This window comes from Helicoverpa armigera, chromosome 13 (assembly GCF_030705265.1).
Source record: "Helicoverpa armigera isolate CAAS_96S chromosome 13, ASM3070526v1, whole genome shotgun sequence".
Classification (NCBI taxonomy): domain Eukaryota; kingdom Metazoa; phylum Arthropoda; class Insecta; order Lepidoptera; family Noctuidae; genus Helicoverpa; species Helicoverpa armigera.
The window spans coordinates 4,629,659-4,650,350 of record NC_087132.1 but is presented as its reverse complement, the minus strand read 5'-3'; the positions used below and the strand labels follow the sequence as shown (position 1 = coordinate 4,650,350).

Below are 20,692 nucleotides of genomic sequence, written 5' to 3'. Positions count from 1 at the left end.
AATTATAGCAAATATCGATACATTCCGGTACTGCGGTGAAACTGTGAGTAGGCCTAACATATAGGTAAGTAAGTAATCCACACCAAAGATTGTGTTGGAAAGCAATTGAATTTGAATTGGGCATTAAGTGTCTTATAAATAATTGTTATTAAAAATTAAACGATATGAATGTTTCGATCTTCAGAAGTATACAAGTAATCTCACTTATTAGTTACCTTACCTTGTTACTTACTTTTGAAACAGTTTTGTAACTAATCAGTTATACTTAATACAACCTGGTTGTCATCTTTTCAATCGTTTCAAAAATGTATAAAACTGTTTCAAAAATTCTGTGGATACGAAGTATTTGTACCTAAGTATAACACACGCCAATACGCAGTAACATAAGCAGTAGTTGCTTCTTAACAACATAGTAACCATCAATTCTGTGTGCGTAAGTACTCTATTATTAATTTGATCAGAACATAAAGTCGAAAACCTAAAACCATCGAATACCCATTAGGTACTTGCTTTGAGCAAATAGAAACAGTAACTGTAACCTATTTGAAGGTCAACCCTAAATTATGAAACAAGAGACCTCAATTATATTTACCCAACGATTCCATGTAAGTAATATCCTTGACTTTGTGGACCTAAAACGTTTAACTTTTGACAAGTTGATTATTAAAACAAATATTGGAAATTCCTCGTACCTACGGCTGTCGTTTGTCTGGCCCTTAATCGAATTCTAATACATATATGTAGGTACCTACGGCCGAACGAATACTGAAACTTTACCCAATTTTATGTGCGGTTCAAATAGAATTTTGTCTTTGCCATACTTTTTATATACGACCTAATACGAACCTAATAGACAGACATGTGTTGCTGGGGAGTTTGTTTCTTCTTCCCAGCAAAAACACAGGAAGTGGTGAAGGGCTGTCTTTTGTTTTTACGTTCGAAAAGTGCTGATTAATCAGCTTAATTTGAATTTAAACATTTTGAGTTTGAGTTATTTACGTAAATTGCTACAAAAAAAAGACTTTTAAGGAGGACTTACGAGTTAAGTAACGTTTGTGTATTACGGGGTAACCCCTTCGGTGATTAATAATATTGATATACGGTTAAATAAATGATAAAATGGTTTTACAAAAATGATACACAACAAATATAATAACAAATAAATTAGCTATAATATAATTTAACAAGTGGTAAAGACTAGAAGTATGTAGCTACAAATAAGATAGCAAAAAGTGGCAATTAACAGCACTACACCAGGTCATAAAGGTCTGTAACAAAATAGGTTAACGAAAAAAAAACCCTTACATTTATTTCCAAGACAACATGGGCCCTAAAAATCCAGACATTTGAGTTTTTTTCTTTACTAAGCTAACATTATAAGATATAATAATTAACTTGTGACCAGAATTAATAGCTGCTGTATAGTAACATTCTTGAAACTAAAATGGAGGCAAACTTTAATAAATATAAAGCTTAAATTAATAATGAACACTAAACTATTATATTTCAGTACAGAGCTTGTTATCGAGACTAATAAAATGGTTGTGTTGGCATAAACGCTTATTTTTCTAATATAAATTAAATAAATAATACCTAAGAACTGAAGTAAATTACCTACTGGACGTGCCCTTCGTCACATTAAAGCATTGAAATTCCAAGCTTCAGTCCTTACACTAAATAGTTTTTAAACTGGCAAGTGATCATTATGTAGGGAAAATATTTAACATAATTTGATATTCTAATGTTTTTTCTTATTATGCTGATCCTTCCCTATTAGAGCTAACATTTTCCCATTGGCGTATGCTTTCAACCATTCTGGGTTCACAGATATAGCCGGTAGCTCTTCAATATTGTCAAAATCTTCTCCATAGCCATGGTCTTCATGTCTTAGAGGTCGCTTAGTATCATCGAAGAGTTCTCCTATATGATCCGTGTGTATATGCTCTTCAGCGTTTGATGCAGAAAAATACTTCTCATTGTCATACCCGCTGTTGACATAGACCACTTTGTGCTCATACTTGTCATTGAAGGCATTGTTCCTCAGTATGGTGAATATAGCACCCATTAAGGCCATGTTGTTCATCATTCCGACCATCAGGGTCATCATCTTCAAGCCTGGCAAGATAAAAGGGAAGATAGCTGACATCACCAGCCCTGGTACTAACATAAGTGGTGCGAATCTGTAAAAATACTTCTTTAACTTCTTCATGCTGCTTCGGCCTGTTTCGGAGTTGTCACCTGAAAGTGAAAAGTATTTATATTAAAAAGTTTAAATTTATATTAAAATTCGTTATTGATGCAAAGTACCGATATCGGTCCACTTTCAAAGACTTGATTGATGTAATTATTTGGAACCAGTTGTATAATTTTTATAATATAATGATAATTACCATGAGCTGGTGCTATATTTTTTTATGAAGTTAATGTCAATAATATTTAAGTCATTCAACTCAACATTGCCAATAATAATTTTGAATCTTTACATATCGAAGTGAATCGGAAATTACTAAATCGAATGAAAGATGTTTGACTATTTCAGTTTCTCTTTATCATAAAGCCTGCTCCTCATTGGTTATGTTTACATTAGGAATTGAATCAACTGATTGACAAATTGAATAAGCTCGAAAGAAAAGACTTACTTGTATAAATATCAAGGTTCACTGTTCCATTGCCTTTAGAGCCCAAATGCAAGTTATAACCGGGTATCAAGTGCAAGTCCAGGGGTCGATACCGTAACAAATTCCTGGTATCATCATAGAGCTGTGAATATAACTGTTCGTCGGAGATGTTACTGTACTTCAGCCATGGGAACTGTTCCACATCCTCAGTCAGGTTGAACCGGGTGGCGGGATCTTTGGCGTAGGCTGCGATAGCGCGTTCTGCACGCCACGTACTTAGAGCACTGAGACATTTTGTGGTTCCTAGAACGTATGTGCAGGATAATATGCGTTGTACGGGGTTGTAATGTTCTCCGAGTAATGAATGTAACGTGTTGTCGAGACGCTCGCGCGGCGTTTGCGGCTGGTATGCGTATGCGCAGTGGCTCGCGGCCAGTACTAGCAGTGCGGTGAGCGGGCGCATCGCTGCGGTTCAACTGACGCCAAACCAGGTTCCCTCACTACTCGCTACTCGCTCCAAATGCTAAGTGCATCGCCGCATCGGCGAAAGCGAAGTTTGGATGTGTGTGATTTTTTTATTGTGGATTAACCATGATTTCCTTGGTTAGATTCATATCCGGAATGGTGGAAGTTGCATTCTATAACATGATTTATGTGATGTACATCCGACAGAAAACGAAAGTTATTTCGTAAAGAAGTAATGCTGTTGTTTTCATTCTTAGATAACAAAAGCAGGTTGACTGAGGAGTCGGGAACCGAAAATCGTTAAATTTCTAACCAATAATCCATCAATACTGTTGTCGTAATTATTTATTTGCTCGGTCTAACGTAGTGCTAGACGGCCGATCATCATCTTTACTGATAATAATTCATCTAATGTCACTTTCTCTGGATATAACTTTCCCGCCTTTCATGGATATTGGTTACTTTGTTTATTTAGGCTAAATCGAGCGTAAACACACGAAGTAAACAACTATTTCGTAACTTGATTAAACCATATTATGTCATTGTACTATATTATAATGTTGTTTCAGTCTTCCGCAGTTATGCAAAAGTTAAACTACTTACGTATATATCCTTGAACCTCTAGCCAGGTCCTTTGATCACGCCGAGCTTCAAACCGCCGCGCCAACGGCGACGCGCTACAAACTAGTTTAGTTTCAACTGACAATTAAGGTAAACGTACCAATAGTCGCCGGATTTCGGAAATCACTGACTTTGAAGCGCTACTGTGTGTTAAATATTCAATAAAAAATGAAAATTTTTGCATGACGTGATAGAGTATTTATTCATTATTCTAAGTAACTCATGTTTTTTTAATCATTTTGATGGGTTTATATACTTATTAAGGCAAAAGTAAAAAAAGGGCGATTTGTACCAATAGTCGTCTGATTTGTACGGATACTCGTCAAATATTCCCAGTACTCGTCAACTTTTAATGCTAATGTAAACTCTCTGCTCTTGAACACAAGGTTCAAGTTATGTAAATTTTTTGTGCTTGAATTTGATAAGCATACTTGTGCTTTTGAAACATTAGGCAGGTAGATAGATAAAAACCAAATTCCTATTTGGAATAGCAGGTCATATCTGTTAGAAGAGCAGGTATTCAATAAAACAGATACATGGTTGCATTTTAATTTATATTCCTATCTATCAAACGCCTGGAATCACAAAACCAGTCTAGGTATAAAATATCTATACTAATATTATAAAGCTGAAGAGTTTGTTTGTTTGTTTGAACGCGCTAACTCAGGAACTACTGGTCCGATTTGAAAATTTATTTCAGTGTTAGATAGCCCATTTATCGAGGAAGGCTATAGGCTACTTTTTATCCCGGTACGGGAAGTAGTTCCCACAGGATGTGGGTAAAACCGCTGGCAGAAGCTAGTATGTTAAATTTCTTAATCATAATAACGATGCAGTCATGTGCAAATGTAGCACGAGTAAAATAATTACTTTTAAAATATTTAAATTGTAAAATAAAATAATTAGTATTCACAAAAAATAAAAGCCACATTCATTTATATAGCTTTCCGCGAAATAATTACTAACATTCTTAGATATGTAGGTAAGGTTGTCATTCATCAAAACTTCTGAACTGCTTAGCGCATGCTAAGTACCATTTGCAAAAATCTCTATAGACAGTTTAAACTGTCTACTAGACAGTAGGTATCAATCGAAAAATAAAATATGATTAGGTACAACTAACCGTTCAAACCCAATAATAATAATAATAGCCATGCAGGGCATCTGAGGCGGATGACGTGGAGTAGCGACCCCGCGGGGCTATATATCCGAGTGCTCCAGGGAGAGTATACTGTCCCCCACCTCCAGCCTGCCGGAGTGAAGCATAACGGGGGATAGGTCTTCCGCCTCTTGGCTTGCCTTCATCTTCCGGCCTGCCATTTCAACATGTATTTTATACATTGTCATCGGCAGGTGCCATAGTTCCTCATCATCATCATCCTCCAAGCCTTTTTTCCCAACTATGTTGGGGTCAGCTTCCAGTCAACCCGGATTCAGCTGAGTACCAGTACTTTACAAGAAGCGACTGCCTATCTGACCTCCTCAACCCAGTTACCCAGGCAACCCAATACCCCGTGGTTAGACTGGTGTGAGATTTACTGGCTTTAGTTTTCCTCCATAGTTAGCAATACTTTAGCACAGAACCGGAGATTGTCCTTGGGTTCATTTCTATAGTGTATACAGGGATAATCGTCGGTTTTGTGTCACCATTTCATTCAAATTGTCTCAAAAGGGCGTTTTAAATTTTTTTTGCTGCATCTGATGTTGTGTGTGGGCCCTTGATTTACAGTTTGTATGACTTTTAAAAGGCCCTCTTGCTTGTAGTTTCTTTCAGTCATGATCTGCTATTAAAATTAGGATCATGCAATCACTAAATACAGAGAATTTTAAATAAAAAAATCTTACTTAAGATTACTCTTTACCCATCAATATCGAATACGACAAGCAAAGAAGTAACAGCGATGGAAGCTATGTCATCTTTAAAACTGATTTTAATATTTTTTTGCGTCAAAACTAGTTGAATGACATAATTTTTATACAGGCGCTATTAAGGCACGTTAGGAAGACGCGGTACAATACGCGTGACGAAATGCAGTTATTTCGAATAAAAAGCATAGTGTAAGAACAGTCAATTTTTGTTTGCCACAAATTGTAATACAAGCGTAGTAGAAACAAAGGCTAGTGCTAGACCTACTTGTACCCAAAGCAGTAAATCTTAATCGAATGGCGGAGGCCCTCAGCGGCCAATATACATATACCTGAAAAAACACTCGTAGAAAGTGCATACTTATAGAAAACAGGGGATTTAAAAATTAAGAAACATATGAATTGAATCGAATAACATGACTGTGTACGTGCATCTAGAACCAGCAGAGTAAAATTTACCCCTAAGAAAAAGCTTAAAAGAAACGCAGTTTTATGAACAAATGTAGTCTAAACCTAAAATATGTTTGTTCTAGACAGTTATCAATTTTGTAAAAGTCCCGATATTAGCTATTTATTCGCATTTTGTACTGTAAACACAAAATATCCTCATTATGACGAGTTTAGGTGCAACTTTTGAGCATGTCCCAGTAGTCGTCATAATAATTGTAAAATTGACGGGTTTTGGGTCAAATGGGAGTTTTGAAGTACCAATAGATGTCACATTAAAAAAATATATCTTCTATGTTAAAAGTATTCCAAATTGCATATTACATCGCTAGCAAATAAACTTAACTATCTAATTAAACAAAGAAACATACCACAGACCCCACTGGAGTTATGCAAATCAAAACACAAAACCACGTGCTGAGTTTCACTTTTGACAGCTGAACTTCACGAAAAAACGTTTTTGTTAGGGCACACACGTTTCAAATAACATATCTTAGAAGCCGTAACAGTTAAAACCCCGTATTGTTATTTAAATTGTGCAATATATTTTCAAGAATATGTTGATATATAAACCGACCCATTTTAAGTTCAGTAGAAAATAATAATAAAAGTTTTAAGATTAATTGACGACTATTGGGGCATGACGACTTCACCCGCGTTTACCTTACTAGATACTTAGGATTGACAGAGAACAGACCGCTTGTACATCCTAGTTGGAGCAATTGCGGCTTCTACGAAACACGTGTTCTCAGGATATTAGGAGGCAGGTTTTAGAAGATATTGATAACCTTTCAAGATATTATAATAACATTTCTCTAGAGAAAATATCAAAGATATGAAAATGTTAATATAGACCTAAACCATTTTGCATAAATATATATTATACTGCCTCTTCATTCATTATTATAATTTTAGTATTCAGTCGCATTGTCGGTCACAAAGTTATTCGGTCTGTTTACACTTCCGTCACACTTAACTGTGGCGCCTTAACTGTTGGATTATCGCTTCCCCAACACAGTTAAAAGTGAATGCCTCAGATCGCCTAGCACACATCCTACAAAATTGCAAATTAAAAACTAGTTTTGAAAATATTAGTACCCGTCCATTCTGAAAATTTTTCAGTATTTTTCGTCCGTTCAGTAGTTTTACATTATTGCAACCAATCAGAACGGGAACCAGACTTCATCTGTTCAAAGTTATTTCTAGGAAATGGAAACTTCATTCACAAACATTGATCATTGCAACTGTGGCTAAACGTGTAGTAACATACTAGATTCCATTTGTGGTTACACTCGCATCCTGAGGGAATAACATCATTTAATCGGGTAAAAAGTAAGATTTCTTTGGTAAATGGAATTTCTGACAGTGCATTTAAATTGGACTAGTATTTCCTAAGACAATAAAGAATGTTACTTGTGAGATGACGGCAGATAGAAGAGTATGAAAGAAGAAAACATGCTGCGCCGACCCCAAATAAAATTGGGATAAGGGCAGGAGGATGATGATGAGTTCCTCAGACAAACTTCTCAGCTTTAAACTATTAAATTAGATACAGATGGTTGACAATTCAAATAGAATAAATAAACCTAATTTATACAAGAAATGCATTTGCTCACAAACTAGTGTAGCGTGTGCAAATTAATTACTTAGCATTAGACGTTTGGGTATGTGGAGTAGATAAGTATAAGAACATAGTTCAGTCTGTATCTGCGGTAGTGGTTTTAATCTACATTAGCTTCCTCCTACGCGAATAATTGTGGGTGCTTAGATGGAACGCGCAATGTATTTTCATACCATGAACAAAACTTAAGAGTCAATTTTAGTTATTAGGAATTCGCAAGCGATATTTAATATTTTCTAACAAAGTTTCATACTTTGCAAAGTGGGTTTATAAGATAATTTGAACTAGAGAGCGTTTTATTGGGGGTCAAATGGTTAATAAGCACGCTTGCCTCCCGCAGCTTAAATAATAAACCTCTGAAACTTACAAATAAGTATAGACAATTATAAATGTCATGTGCACAGCTGTTATAATTCTTAACTTAGATTAAATAAATTAAAAACATATTCGTGGAATTACCTACAGTTAATTATTCAAAATGTGTATTTAATGTCTCCATCAACAGCAATTTAAGACGTGATGCGCCTTTTCGTGTCACGCCGGTGTAATATTCGCGTGATACTTAAACATAAGCATTTTTAAAATAGCTAATTAGTGACTACTGACTAGGATGTGCATATAAATTGTATTCTACAATGAACAGCTGTACACGCTACGTGGCTTTATATGACTGACGGTTACAAATGAAAGCAACCACAACCAAAAAAAAAGAGTTTTTTTTTATTGTAATACGCTGCAATGGAAAGTTGCAGCCAATAAAGCAATGTCTAGACATCAGTAATACCTATTCAATATCGGCTAAATTGTTGAATAGATTCAAATGCCCCGTAGGTAATTTATGCGGTTTTTATGAGCGAAGCCGCGTGCCGCCGACTGATATCAAAGCTAAACAATCAATATTAGAGAATGTAAGAGTTACGCGATTTTATCGTTTTTATAATCGTTTGACAATATAAAGCGTTTTTTAATAGCCAACTATTAGACAAGATGCGTAACCATTGTCTTGGAATGCATTAGATGTAACACACTCGTTTTTAGCATTTAAGTAAAAGCGTTTTTAGATTAAACGCAAACGGTATTGCGAACTGAATGCGTCGATTGTCAATTGTTTTCAGTATTGTGATTTCGATTTTTATTTCCCAAGCTCTGTGACATATATTGTGTCACGGGAGAAATAACAATAGAGGTTTGACACGTTATTTTCCCAGATGGTATGTGCAAAAAATTATGATCGACTGTTATCTCATAGAACTAATAGATCTCATAGATCTATTCTGATCATAGAATAGTCATGATTGATAAGTACATGTTATTTATGACTATTTATAGCTATTGTTATGAAACTACATTAACAGTATAAATTATTTATAAAAGACCAAGTCTGCAGTGTAAACAGCCACAGATTCCGAGACATGAATAAATTGAAAAGTCCACGTCTCGAATAATAAAATCAGCGTTAACAATCTGTCACAACAAGAAATGAGAAGCGTGTGAAAGCACTAATTTTGGTCCGATATTCTAGGTGTATGTCCGATATGCTGTCGTTTTTTCGGTATGCCGTGTTGACAGGAAATGGCCTATATTGCCAAACATAGTGTACATGATTTGCATACGAGCGGTCACGGACACGAGCGACTGCAGCGCTCACAGTGTCGCGCGCCGCTGCCTCACGATAAATTTCTCTACTATACGTGACAAGATTCCTGATTAATGCCCACTAATTATGCGCCACACACGCATATCATAATTTCGCTAATTATTCTTACACGACTCGCAATGAAATGAAAGCAAAACTTACAGGAGACGTCAAGGCTGATTGATTTACATTGTTTTCAGAGCGAATATAAATTGGGTTTGTGAACTCTTTATTAGTCTGCGTTATGACTTTAATTGTTTATCACGCTATGAAAATCAAAGATGTTCAAATGTAGACGGCGAAGTATGAAACGAATGGATTCCACTGTTAATTAAGTTAAGAATGCATGAATTATTCACAATGCTACTATTTAGTGTCTACATAGAATAAATATCGACTGTTTGTTTACTTTGCGTCATAAACATTGACGTAAATTCCCGTAAGCTAGGCGCGTGAATACAATGTCGGAATAGCCACACCCTGTACGGATGAGAAGGAAGCAATCATCACTTTCACCTTTCATTTGTTTCGATAACGATCGGAACAATGTCCAAGGGGAGCATACACACCGTTAATGAATCGACATTAGTCCTTAAGCGGCGCAGTAGATATCTGGGCCGACATTTCTACCGTGCAGTCACGTTGTCCTGCGCTTTCTTTTGTCGTGATTCTTTGGTCTCGCCGGCCATTGTCTTTGACAGGACACTTTATATCCTGGCATACAGACAGGCAGCCAATCAGTCATACACCAGCAGGCGTCTGGAGATCACCAGCTAATTGTTTTTCCGAAATTATTAAGTGTTAGCCAAAATGTGCAACAAACTCACCCTCTTGACTCTGACGTACGTCGTCGTGTTCGTCTCGGTAGTGCAGTGTGATAGCGTTGAAACCAAGGATTTCTTTAGCGAAGGTAATTATGTTTTAATTAATCAGAGCCTCAGACAAGTATTACTAAGCATACTATCTGAGATCAATGTTAGGATTAGCAGTACTTAATTAAAAACACAATGCCCCATGGCATGGTGAAGATAAAAAGCTCCCACTAGGTTATGTGCACAAAGGCCAGAGTTCCCTCTCATGAGTAAGAAACAGTAAGAGTACATAGTACCCGAGTATAAAGTTTTTCTTTGTAGGTATATAAATGGATGGTTTTCTTAAAACATTTATGTCGCAGTTATATACATTGTGAAGATGAAAGCCCAAAAGCCCAAAAGGTCAACAAATCATGACGCACTTATCTCAAATGTTTTGATTAAATTAAATTGAAAATTCTTCCCTTACATAAATGCTGTGGAAAGATTACCCATTAATCAATCAGATGGCCACGGGACTGACTGGCCAGCCGAGTAATTACGTTCGAACGGATGTTTTTGACAAAGGATCGCCTAGTATTAATTTGCTTTCAAATGTTACATCATTTAAAACTTAATTCAAAACTTGTATTAAGTAGTTAATATTACTTTCTAAATGAAATAAACATTAAAATTCAAGTTATGTAGAAAATAACAGTTATTATTAGACTATTTTTAAACCACAAGTTTCGATATCTAGACTTCGTTACCAAGTTATGCAGGCTTATGTAATCTTCTAAGTTAAATATGTTAATATCTAAATAATTAATAAATCAAAACAGATATTTATAGAAAACAATCTCATAATACCTCGACAAAACAAAACACTGTCTAATTTGTTTGAAGATATAAGTAAACAAAGAAAGGAAAATTTTATATGTAAACAGTTAAGTAGTAGGTACCGGTAATAAGTACACGTGTACATTTGTTTACATCACGTTTTCACGAATGTTCTTCAAAAGCTGAAGACAACTATACTCATTATCCAATCGATAAATGGAAATTTGATTTGTACAATTCCATGGAGGAAGGATACAATTCTTACTTATTTCAGAACAGACACGTGTGTAGAATATATATACGTATGCACGTAGGTATAAATACTTTTTAGTGTGTGGTTAAATCTTAAAAACGCATCGTATGTAGTTTTTGATTTTACAGTACTTAATCCTATTGCAATTTTATTAAAACAGCTTTCATCATCATCATCAGCCTATCGCAGTCCCCTGCTGGACATAGGCCTCTCCAAGTGCACGCCACTGAGATCGATTTTCAGCTTTCGGCTTTAAAACAGCTTTAGGTTTATTATATTAATATCAGTTTTCAATTCAAAATACTCACGACTGAAGAATATGTTTATATTATTTATTTATCTATGTATAGATAAAAATAAACAGCTTAAAATCGTCTCTCCACTTCTCAAAAATTGCGTCCCTATTTTCAATATTTCTCGGACAGATTTCGGTAGCAGTGCCTATCAGAAAAGATTAAAGAGCGGTCAAAAGATTGAAATTACGATAGGTATCGATATTTTCATAAATCTGATTTCTTCGGAATTACAAGATTCGCTGGATTTCATTATTACACAGTTAGTCAAGTTTGCTCTCTTGCATACATATGTATGTGGGAGCGTCAGAAGGAGCCTCGCGGCGGTCATGGCTGTCACGTTGCATCTCGGGCGTTGTAACGACTGGAATTCAAAAATAAAGGCACGCTTGTGTAGTCCACCGTTCCATTATTTGGTTTCCTCACCATTTTATTCACAAAAACACACAATCAGTAAGATGGAATGAGATTTCGAGCCAATAGGTTAGTATGTGCACAATTCAGTTGGCACCTGTCACCAGAATGACTGCTGCCATCACTCATCGTGACACTTACTACCTTATTCGGGGTTACCCGCTCATAACTTTAATGTTATCAACGCGCCGACACGGCCGTCCTGCATTATCACACGTCCTCGTGTGTACCGTTTCATCTTACAGTCTACTCCGTTCGGTCACCCTGACCCCTCAAATAACTCCCTTTGCTCATGTTATACAACAACTTACAGTGGTTACAAGTTTGAAGTCCAAACGAAACAAAATGTTTCCCTAAAGTCAAACATTTCCGTAAGTCAATGCCACACGGGCCATTTGCTGCCACACAGGTTAGTCATTGCCACAGAGGCGAATCATTGCCATGCAAGGTACTCATTGCCACGCAGGCTAGTCATTTCCACACAGGCTACTTATTGTCACACAGGCTAGTCGTTGCCACACAGGCTAGTCGTTGCCACACAGGATAGTCGTTGCCACACAGGCTAGTTATTGCCACACAGGCTAGTCATTGCCACACAGGCCAGGTATTGCCACACAGGCTAGTCATTGCCACACAGGCCAGTTATTGCCACACAGGCTAGTTATTGCCACACAGGCTAGTCATTGCCATACAGGCTAGTCGTTGCCACACAGGCTAGTCATGACACGACAGGCTAGTAGCTGTCACACAGGTTTCCCTTAGCCAAGCTATCAGACACATGTTACCAACTGTACCACCGATGTATACGGGTCTCTTCCTGGTCACCCTGATGCCGTCACACAGGTCAACGAGTCTCTTCCAAGTCACCCCGATACCCATCATAGGTACAGCTTAATACAATAAAAACAACAGTACCGCAGACTTTACACAGGTCTCTTCCTGGTGACCCCAATGCCATCACGAGGCCAACGGGTCTTTTTCAAGTCACCCCGGTATCCGTCATTGGTACAACTTAGCGCCAAGTGTTACCAAAAATCTATAGTCTGATGCACATTTAATCAATCAATGACGCAAAAACTGAAATATTGTAACTTCGGGTTTTAATTTTTAACGCGATTGAAACTGCCTCTCAAGTTTATAAATGTCGTATGACAAATAACCTCAACATACAGCAAAAATGGATCGGTCTCACCGGGTTTCCACTCAAAGTGCGTGACGATGCGCACATCGCTATGGCGCGCAGTACAGCGGCTTCACGTTCGCAGGCACCACGGAGATGCACGAGCACCGATACTCTAAACTCACGACGACACGTCAAGCTCCGCAGTCTGCTGAGATGCTCCATTCGCGATCGTAATTTTGTCGCCATATTGCACAATAATCACCATTGTTGAAATATGAAAATGAGAAAAAATCGGTTAATTTTCGAGCATACCTTCGATAAATAGCTTGACTTGTAAAAATTGAAACCGATACCATTACCATAAACGTGGTTACCATAGTTGTGCCTTCCCTGAAATTCTTAATAAATCTTCTTCTAAAAACTCCATTGTAAATAATTGACGTTCCATTTTTTTATTGGGTAATTATTTGGCACTATAAGGATTGCAAAACATGAAGTTTATCTTCACGTGGCAAATTCTCCCGAAACCAATCTGTTCACAACCTTCTTGTTCTACATAGACAGCTCCATGAACATCATGTTGCAGTACGAGATGTTTTCCACACATAATTCTTCCTTGTGATAGCAGTATCGTATCAGACATCATTTTTTTTTGGCTACTAGCCTTTTCACTCTTTTGAACGCGTAGCAGGGCAATCCTTAACACATGTGGGCATTCGGATTGCATCCCACTTCTGATGTGGGAGCGTCAGAAGGAGCCTCGCGGCGGTCATGGCTGTCACGTTGCATCTCGGGCGTTGTAACGACTGGAATTCAAAAATAAAGGCACGCTTGTGTAGTCCACCGTTCCATTATTTGGTTTCCTCACCATTTTATTCACAAAAACACACAATCAGTAAGATGGAATGAGATTTCGAGCCAATAGGTTAGTATGTGCACAATTCAGTTGGCACCTGTCACCAGAATGACTGCTGCCATCACTCATCGTGACACTTACTACTCTATTCGGGGTTACCCGCTCATAACTTTAATGTTATCAACGCGCCGACATGTATATAACGAAGGTGGATCACAATTCTGCTCTTCCCGGTAATAATTGAATGGTGCTGCCAAGTATGAAAGGAAATGTTCTCCGAAATGTATTGCCTTATTCGAAAACCTTCCTACCTAAATATAGATTTTACTTAATTGCATAATAACATGTTGGTATCAATTACACTAGTTTACACGGTTTTTATACCCCAGATGAAAGTTGTTGAATTTTATCTATCTATCTATAGGTAGTCTAGGAAAAATATTTAAAAAATTCTATCACGTCCACATTTGGAATTATATTTAGTTTAAAAAAACACGAGAAAACGGACCATAAACAACAAAAAAATTTGATTTTGCACTTCTTTTTGTAGGTTTCGGTACCGGTTTCTTTTAATATAGACCAGGAGTGGTCTCCCAACATATTTTCGTCCAAATAGCCTTGATGACGATCTTCAAAAGCCTTCAAATCCTGGTGAAAATGCTCTCCTTGTACGTCGCTCATGCTTCCTAAGTTTTCCGGGAAAAAGTCCAAGTGGGAATTTAGAAAATGAATCTTTTGACATGTTAACACCCATCTTATGATAATTTTGTAATGAATCTCTCACTATCTCTTTATTTTTTTCACTTTTCTTATTTCTTAAAAAGTCTCTAACAACAGTTTCGAAGGAATTCCAAACAACTCTTTCAGTCGTAGATAAAAGAGTATCAAACTTAAAATCACTTATGATTTTGTGTACTTCTGGGACGCCAAACACCCCCTCTTTCAGTGACATATGCATACACAATACCCGACTTAGTTTTCCTATTAAAACCCGAAGTCTTCGTAACAAAAAAGTAACAGACATTTTCGTGATTAGTTGGTTCCCTGCACAACATTGGTGTAACAAATGACAGGTGAATGTTTTCGCCGGATGACTATCACAGTACAGTGATTCTACAGCTCTCACAAAACACATAGTGAGTCCAGTTTTTTTCTTGATTTGCCACAGGAATCCGAAATAATGAAGATATGCAATTTTCAACGATTCTGTCATATGTGTTTTCTTTTATATAAATTTAAATTGTCCAGAAACCTTACAAAAGCGATCAATACTTTGTTTACACTGTCTACGCGACATTTTATTTGAATTAAACAAAAATATCTCTTAAACTAAACAAGTAAGGTAACACTAAAGATAGGTAGTTAAGATTGATTCCTAAAAACCAATATTTGAGGGTAGAAAAAAAATGTGACGTGATAGAATTTTTATGTTGTTACTTTTAGAATGTACAAAGGTGTCGGAGAGTACTGGTATAGATTTTGTGAGGGGTATATAAAAAAAATAAAAATTTGTAAACTAGTGTTACCTACAGCTAGCAGGTGTTACGTAAATTGTCCCTAACTTATAACTTGTACGATACTCGTTCTATAAATACAAATACAATTTCAAGAGGTAAATGTCTACGTCTGAAGGCATAAAACTCTTCCGATTCTATGACGTAGAATTTTGTATTCCGCTTGCATTTTTCGCAAAGAATGAATGTGCAGCAAGGAACAGGGAATAATTTATAAAGAATTTTGTAAAGTATTTCTTGCTTGACTCTCGGTTCCTATGAAGATACACAAGACAGCTTTCCGTGAAACCACTGAAACGTCAGAATTTGATACAACTACATATTCGCCGAGTATCCTATTCATGTGGGATGTTTAGGTTTCGCTGAAATTCAATAATTCATAGGTTAGCAGAGAGGATTTGGTGCTTGAATATTAGAAGTAGACAGTCTGTTTCTTTAAACTATGTATTTGTAAATATTTTAATATAAGCGTAGGTAATCTAGAAAATCGAGGTACTTACCAACTAATTGTTTTTTTCAGGCACAAGCGTCGGCCGTACGTTTGGTCACAATGCTCTCAAACGCCTGTCGTTCATCTTCTTACCCGTGATGTTCACTCTGGGTGTCATCTCCACACTCCTGATGGCACTCGCCGTCATCTCTGTGAAGAACTTAGCCATTGGAGTAATGCTGCTTATCGTGGCTGTCAGTCAGGTAAGCATGTTATGCAATATTTTAGAAAATACATTCGCGGTTTTATGAATATGTCGAGAATCTCATATACATTCTATCTGCGAATTATTGAAATTCAATCAGACTTCGGTCAAAAATAAAAGACGACGTGTGAATGCTTGGTAAAACGTTTAAATATAAGTATCTATCACTTATTAATTTCGTTGTCAAATGTCAGAAAGATGCTTTAATCCTCCCTTCTGGAACAAGCGTTAAGTCCAAAAAGGAAATGACCAAATTCCCTTTGAAAATATTTTTGATGAAAATATTTCTCAAAGGAAGAGGAAAATTGCTGTTATCGTAAAAATTTGTACGTCATTTAGTACAATTCCTTATTTTTAAAGAAAACTTTTTTTAATTGACAATTTTACTTATAAATTCGATATCTATGGCGTCAATGCTTTGAAATAAACGGTGCTTATATCACTCGACTTATGTTAAAAATACCAAAATAAAACCGTGCTATGTGATTGAGTTAGAAAACACATTTAAATAAGTAAATTAGACTTTAACTAATCAGATAATTTTGCTCACCAGGCTGTATCCAGGCTGTTCTTATCGGCCGCATCGCCGGCCTCCTTGGTTCACCTACACCCTCGGGCTGAGCTGCTGCCAGCGCCCGCCATCCCCGCCCCCTGGCCAGCACCCGGCCCTCTACTGTCGCCCTGGGCCAGATCTGACAACGACGCCCCTATCTCTGACTAGATTATCTATATAACTCCAGTGCCTGCTAGGAATGTATGAAGAAAGTCATGAAGGAATATAGAGCACAGAAACTTGCAAAAATATGCTGTGCACAACATAATTGTCATTTGCGAAACGATTTTGTTTTGGGTCGAATACCGAAGTCGGTATGACCGGTCAGTAAGACCTTTGGGTTTTACCCATACATGCCATAGTTCGTTAATGACCGACAAAGGTCATTCTCATAAACATCGGTGCTCCATTCCTTCTTATTTATTGGAAAGATTTATATAATTTAGATGGCACGTTTCCTGATGACTCACAATCGAAAACCCACCAATCGAGTGATCGCTACGGCTACCTCAACGACTGAGCGAATCAGTTAATTTAACATGCATTTATTTAATTGTTTAAGAATTAATTTATTTTTATAGATTTACTTTCATCTCAAAAAAGTAATTAACTTTTATCGATGTCATAGCTTCGTCTGCCTCTCGCGAAAACTGTGAGATTTTGTGAAAGATAGACGATCGAAACTAATTTTAAGTATTTATTCAATAAATGATTCAAGCAATGCGATGTTCTTTCACTGTACTTTCATAAGGCGAGAAATGAAATTAAAATGGCTGCATGTCTCATAGCATGCATAACATAATGGCTACTATAATGGCCTGCTTTCTCATGTAATTTCTAGAACATCACGTCCTTTTTTTGTTTGTTGTTGTTTTTGAGAATGGAACAATTACAATTCAGAAGTAGGTTAGGTGTAAAGAATGTAGTACAGTAATACGCTTGGTGGATATCTAGACAAAACTGGGTGTGTAACGTTAATTTAATTACAACAAATAAACAAAACCGTTTCATTTCGTTGCACTCTATCCTACAGAAATAACTGTGGTCAACAAGGACCGTACAAAGGATGCTTTACACAGAGACAATGAGAACAACAGCTTTGAAAGTAAAAGCTGTTAAAACCTGAACCAGTTTAGCGAAGTCAGTACATTAAACTCAGTTTATTTTTTACTTGACTTGCAAACATTTTTGCGTTGAATGTTCACTGATACTCGCTGTAAAATTGCGTGTTACGTCGTGCTAAGAATGATATTGATCTATTATGACACGTTATTAATCCAAATTCTTAGACGTCAAACATGATGTCTAAGTTACAGTTCCAATTATGTGTAATTAAAGTATATTCGCGTGAAAATGTAATTAATAGCGAAGGTAATAAGCCAAAAAATCTATGATATCCAGTTTGATTCAAATCTGTAAAAATAGGCAATTTATAATACATAAGTGATATTTTCTTTCCTTATTTTAGGGACCATATTAAACGTAACAAAAATCGAGACTAAGCTACGGGACAAAACTGTAATTTTATTTTATACATTGACAGGCCTTGGCTTAAACTACTCTATTACGTTACTTTTTTTCGACCTGTGATTGATAACGAAATAGGTGAGGACGCACTGATGAAGTGCATAGGTTCAAAGCAGTGTCCGGAAATATTGTCTGTAGATATGAATATAGGAAGTACTATTTTCTTACATAAGATTACCAAAACCGCGGGCTATCGTTGTATCGAAATATGTCAGTGTATCGTAATAGCTACTTTAATAGAGCCAAATTATCGCTTTTAAGTAATAAATTAGATATTTCTTAATTTCTCAGCACACATGCGATGCTTTATTTCGATTCGTCTCGATGCACATCGGTAAACTCTGTCATTGTCTTCTGTTTAACCAATTAAGTAGTAATGAAATACTTATCGATACCTATTATTAATTTATTCGAAAACGTGTTACTTATTGAAATAATTATGAATATAGAGTTGGTGACGATGCGACATTTCGACAGTATTAACGTAGATATCCTGCCATATTGTATGTCAATACGACGAATCGGAAAGCGTAATCATTGAATATCTGCATACCACGTATTTAATGATTAAAGCCGAAATCCGAACGATCCTGGAAATGCATTAATTTGAACCAGGCATGAAAATTGAAACATAACTTTTATTCCACACTAGGCGTTTTCCCGCGGTTTCACCCGCATCCATTACTACTAACCTAAGCTATTGCCCGTGCCGGGATAAAATATAACCTATGTTACTTGGGAAGAATGTAGCTTTCCAACAGGGTTTTTTTGGTACCCCGTTTTACATGATGTCATCCGACGCAGGTACATTATTATATCTATTCATGTCTTCACAAAAGACAATTGTTGTCAAGGTCGTTATGAGAAACTTATATGGCATTAATTATGTAAGTAATTGTTTAAACTAACGACTGATAGATTCGCTGTTATCAAGTTCAATCAAAGCTGTAGTTTCCATAGGACTATTCACAGAACTCGATCTATACATAAACAAATAGTTCGCAACTGATGTTTCAATATCAAAAACAAACGAAACTCGGGTATTTATTTGGTGAAGAGGTAGCGGATAGTTATAGTTTGCATTTCATAGGACTTGTGCCTTTGTTGGAGTACAAAGTTTGGATATGAATGAGACGAGATCATTGTGTTAGTGTATATTGGCGTTGTTAGTGTATGTTGCTTGTTATGGTAACCGCATATCTATCAGAGCCAAATACGCCCAACGAATATAAAACAAAATTCTAGGGAGGCCTCGCACATTTAGCTTAGCCGATTTCATTGAACCTGCGTTCACCATTTGAAATTTGGAGCCCCGAAATTCTAAAAATATTATTAAGTAGCTATTCCACGTGCCATAAATTAATTAATTTTGATAAATCTTAAGCGGAATTTAATCAGGTGAGCAAAACTCGCAGAACGTGAATGAACGTGAATGAAAAATGAACGTCAACCAATGTTTCCGAGATGATCGAAACTGGATTAAAAGCTTTTACTAAGTATTAGGAACTTATATTCTCTGTGGATGCATTAAGCTCATCGCCTCGATAATCTTCCCTTGACACGGTTCAAAGTATGGCTTAAATTAGACTGAGTTTCGAAGTAGGTACCTAGGTACTTACATGAGTTTCTGAGATGTTAAGAAGTTCCCTAAATTGTATTTTGCCTTTATTGCTAAGCCTGCCACTTGGCAGTCATAACATACCTACTCTTAGAAGTTGTTACACACCAAAACGTCAGATTCAAACCTTCACTGTTTTGTAGTATCATCCGACATACATACGAATATCAAGTTTTTACGCGATGCGTGAAATAGGGATAACTGCGTGTTTTTACTCCTAGTGTATTCTATCTGCCTCTGTTCGTAATATTGGTTTCATTTGGGAAATCTTTTACCTCTATCGTTTTTCCCGGATGCTAAAAATTCTTACAAAAAAATTACTTTCCCTAGGATTTTATTGAAACAATATACATCATCCTCCGAGCCTTTTCCCAATTATGTTGGGGTCGGCTTCCGGTCTAATCGGATTCAGCCGAGTACCAGTGCTTTACAAGAAGCGACTGCCTATCTGACCTCCTCAACCCAGTTACCCGGGCAACCCGATACCCCTTGGTTAGACTGGTGTCAGACTTACTGGCTTCTGACTACCCGTAACGACTGCCAAGGATGTTCAATGACAGCCGGGACCTACAGTTTAACGTGCCATCCGAAACACAGTCAATGGTGTCTAAGATATACTTAGAAAGTACATACATTGAAACAATATACATGCACTTTAATTTGCTTTTACTATTTGAGAATGTGTATGAAAACAAAGGGTAAGTAAGTAAGAATTTACACCTACAAATACGTACAAAATCTATCTAGACTAGACGGCAACTAACCCAGAGTTTCTAACCAGTTTTATACAGGTCTATTGACTGAATTAATGTGCATTCTCTACTTGCATTACGTGGAGTATCCACCCGGCTCCACGCCTACAAACAATATTATAGCTGTATCAAACCTGTTGCTAAAAGTACCTAACTGTATCTAGTATCTGCGTTTACCAGTAGATCGGT

General features: G+C 36.7%; 2 protein-coding genes across 2 annotated transcripts; one reads left to right on the top strand and one right to left on the bottom strand.

Moving 5' to 3' along the window:
* Window positions 1-1,436: 1,436 nt before the first annotated feature.
* On the bottom strand, window positions 1,437-3,159 carry LOC110371643 (uncharacterized). The gene is made up of 2 exons (XM_021327991.3): window positions 2,640-3,159; window positions 1,437-2,238 (listed from the first exon to the last, which is right to left on the bottom strand). The coding sequence occupies exons 1-2, from the start codon at window positions 3,079-3,081 to the stop codon at window positions 1,739-1,741; spliced, it is 942 nt and encodes a 313-aa protein (XP_021183666.3). The 5' UTR covers window positions 3,082-3,159; the 3' UTR covers window positions 1,437-1,738.
* A 6,828-nt stretch (window positions 3,160-9,987) lies between these two features.
* Window positions 9,988-17,327, top strand: LOC110371653 (protein apnoia). Its single transcript, XM_021328001.3, has 3 exons — window positions 9,988-10,184; window positions 15,879-16,051; window positions 16,607-17,327. The coding sequence occupies exons 1-3, from the start codon at window positions 10,085-10,087 to the stop codon at window positions 16,772-16,774; spliced, it is 441 nt and encodes a 146-aa protein (XP_021183676.3). The 5' UTR covers window positions 9,988-10,084; the 3' UTR covers window positions 16,775-17,327.
* Window positions 17,328-20,692: the final 3,365 nt, after the last annotated feature.

Excerpts from the sequence above, each read along its gene's own strand:
- LOC110371643 (XM_021327991.3), bottom strand. The coding sequence starts at position 3,081 with ATGCGCCCGCTCACCGCACTGCTAGTACTGGCCGCGAGCCACTGCGCA. Across the intron at positions 2,239-2,639 it reads GAACCTTGATATTTATACAA|GTGACAACTCCGAAACAGGC; the intron begins GTAAGTCTTTTC and ends TTTCACTTTCAG.
- LOC110371653 (XM_021328001.3), top strand. The coding sequence starts at position 10,085 with ATGTGCAACAAACTCACCCTCTTGACTCTGACGTACGTCGTCGTGTTC. Across the intron at positions 10,185-15,878 it reads CAAGGATTTCTTTAGCGAAG|GCACAAGCGTCGGCCGTACG; the intron begins GTAATTATGTTT and ends TGTTTTTTTCAG. Across the intron at positions 16,052-16,606 it reads TTATCGTGGCTGTCAGTCAG|GCTGTATCCAGGCTGTTCTT; the intron begins GTAAGCATGTTA and ends TTTGCTCACCAG.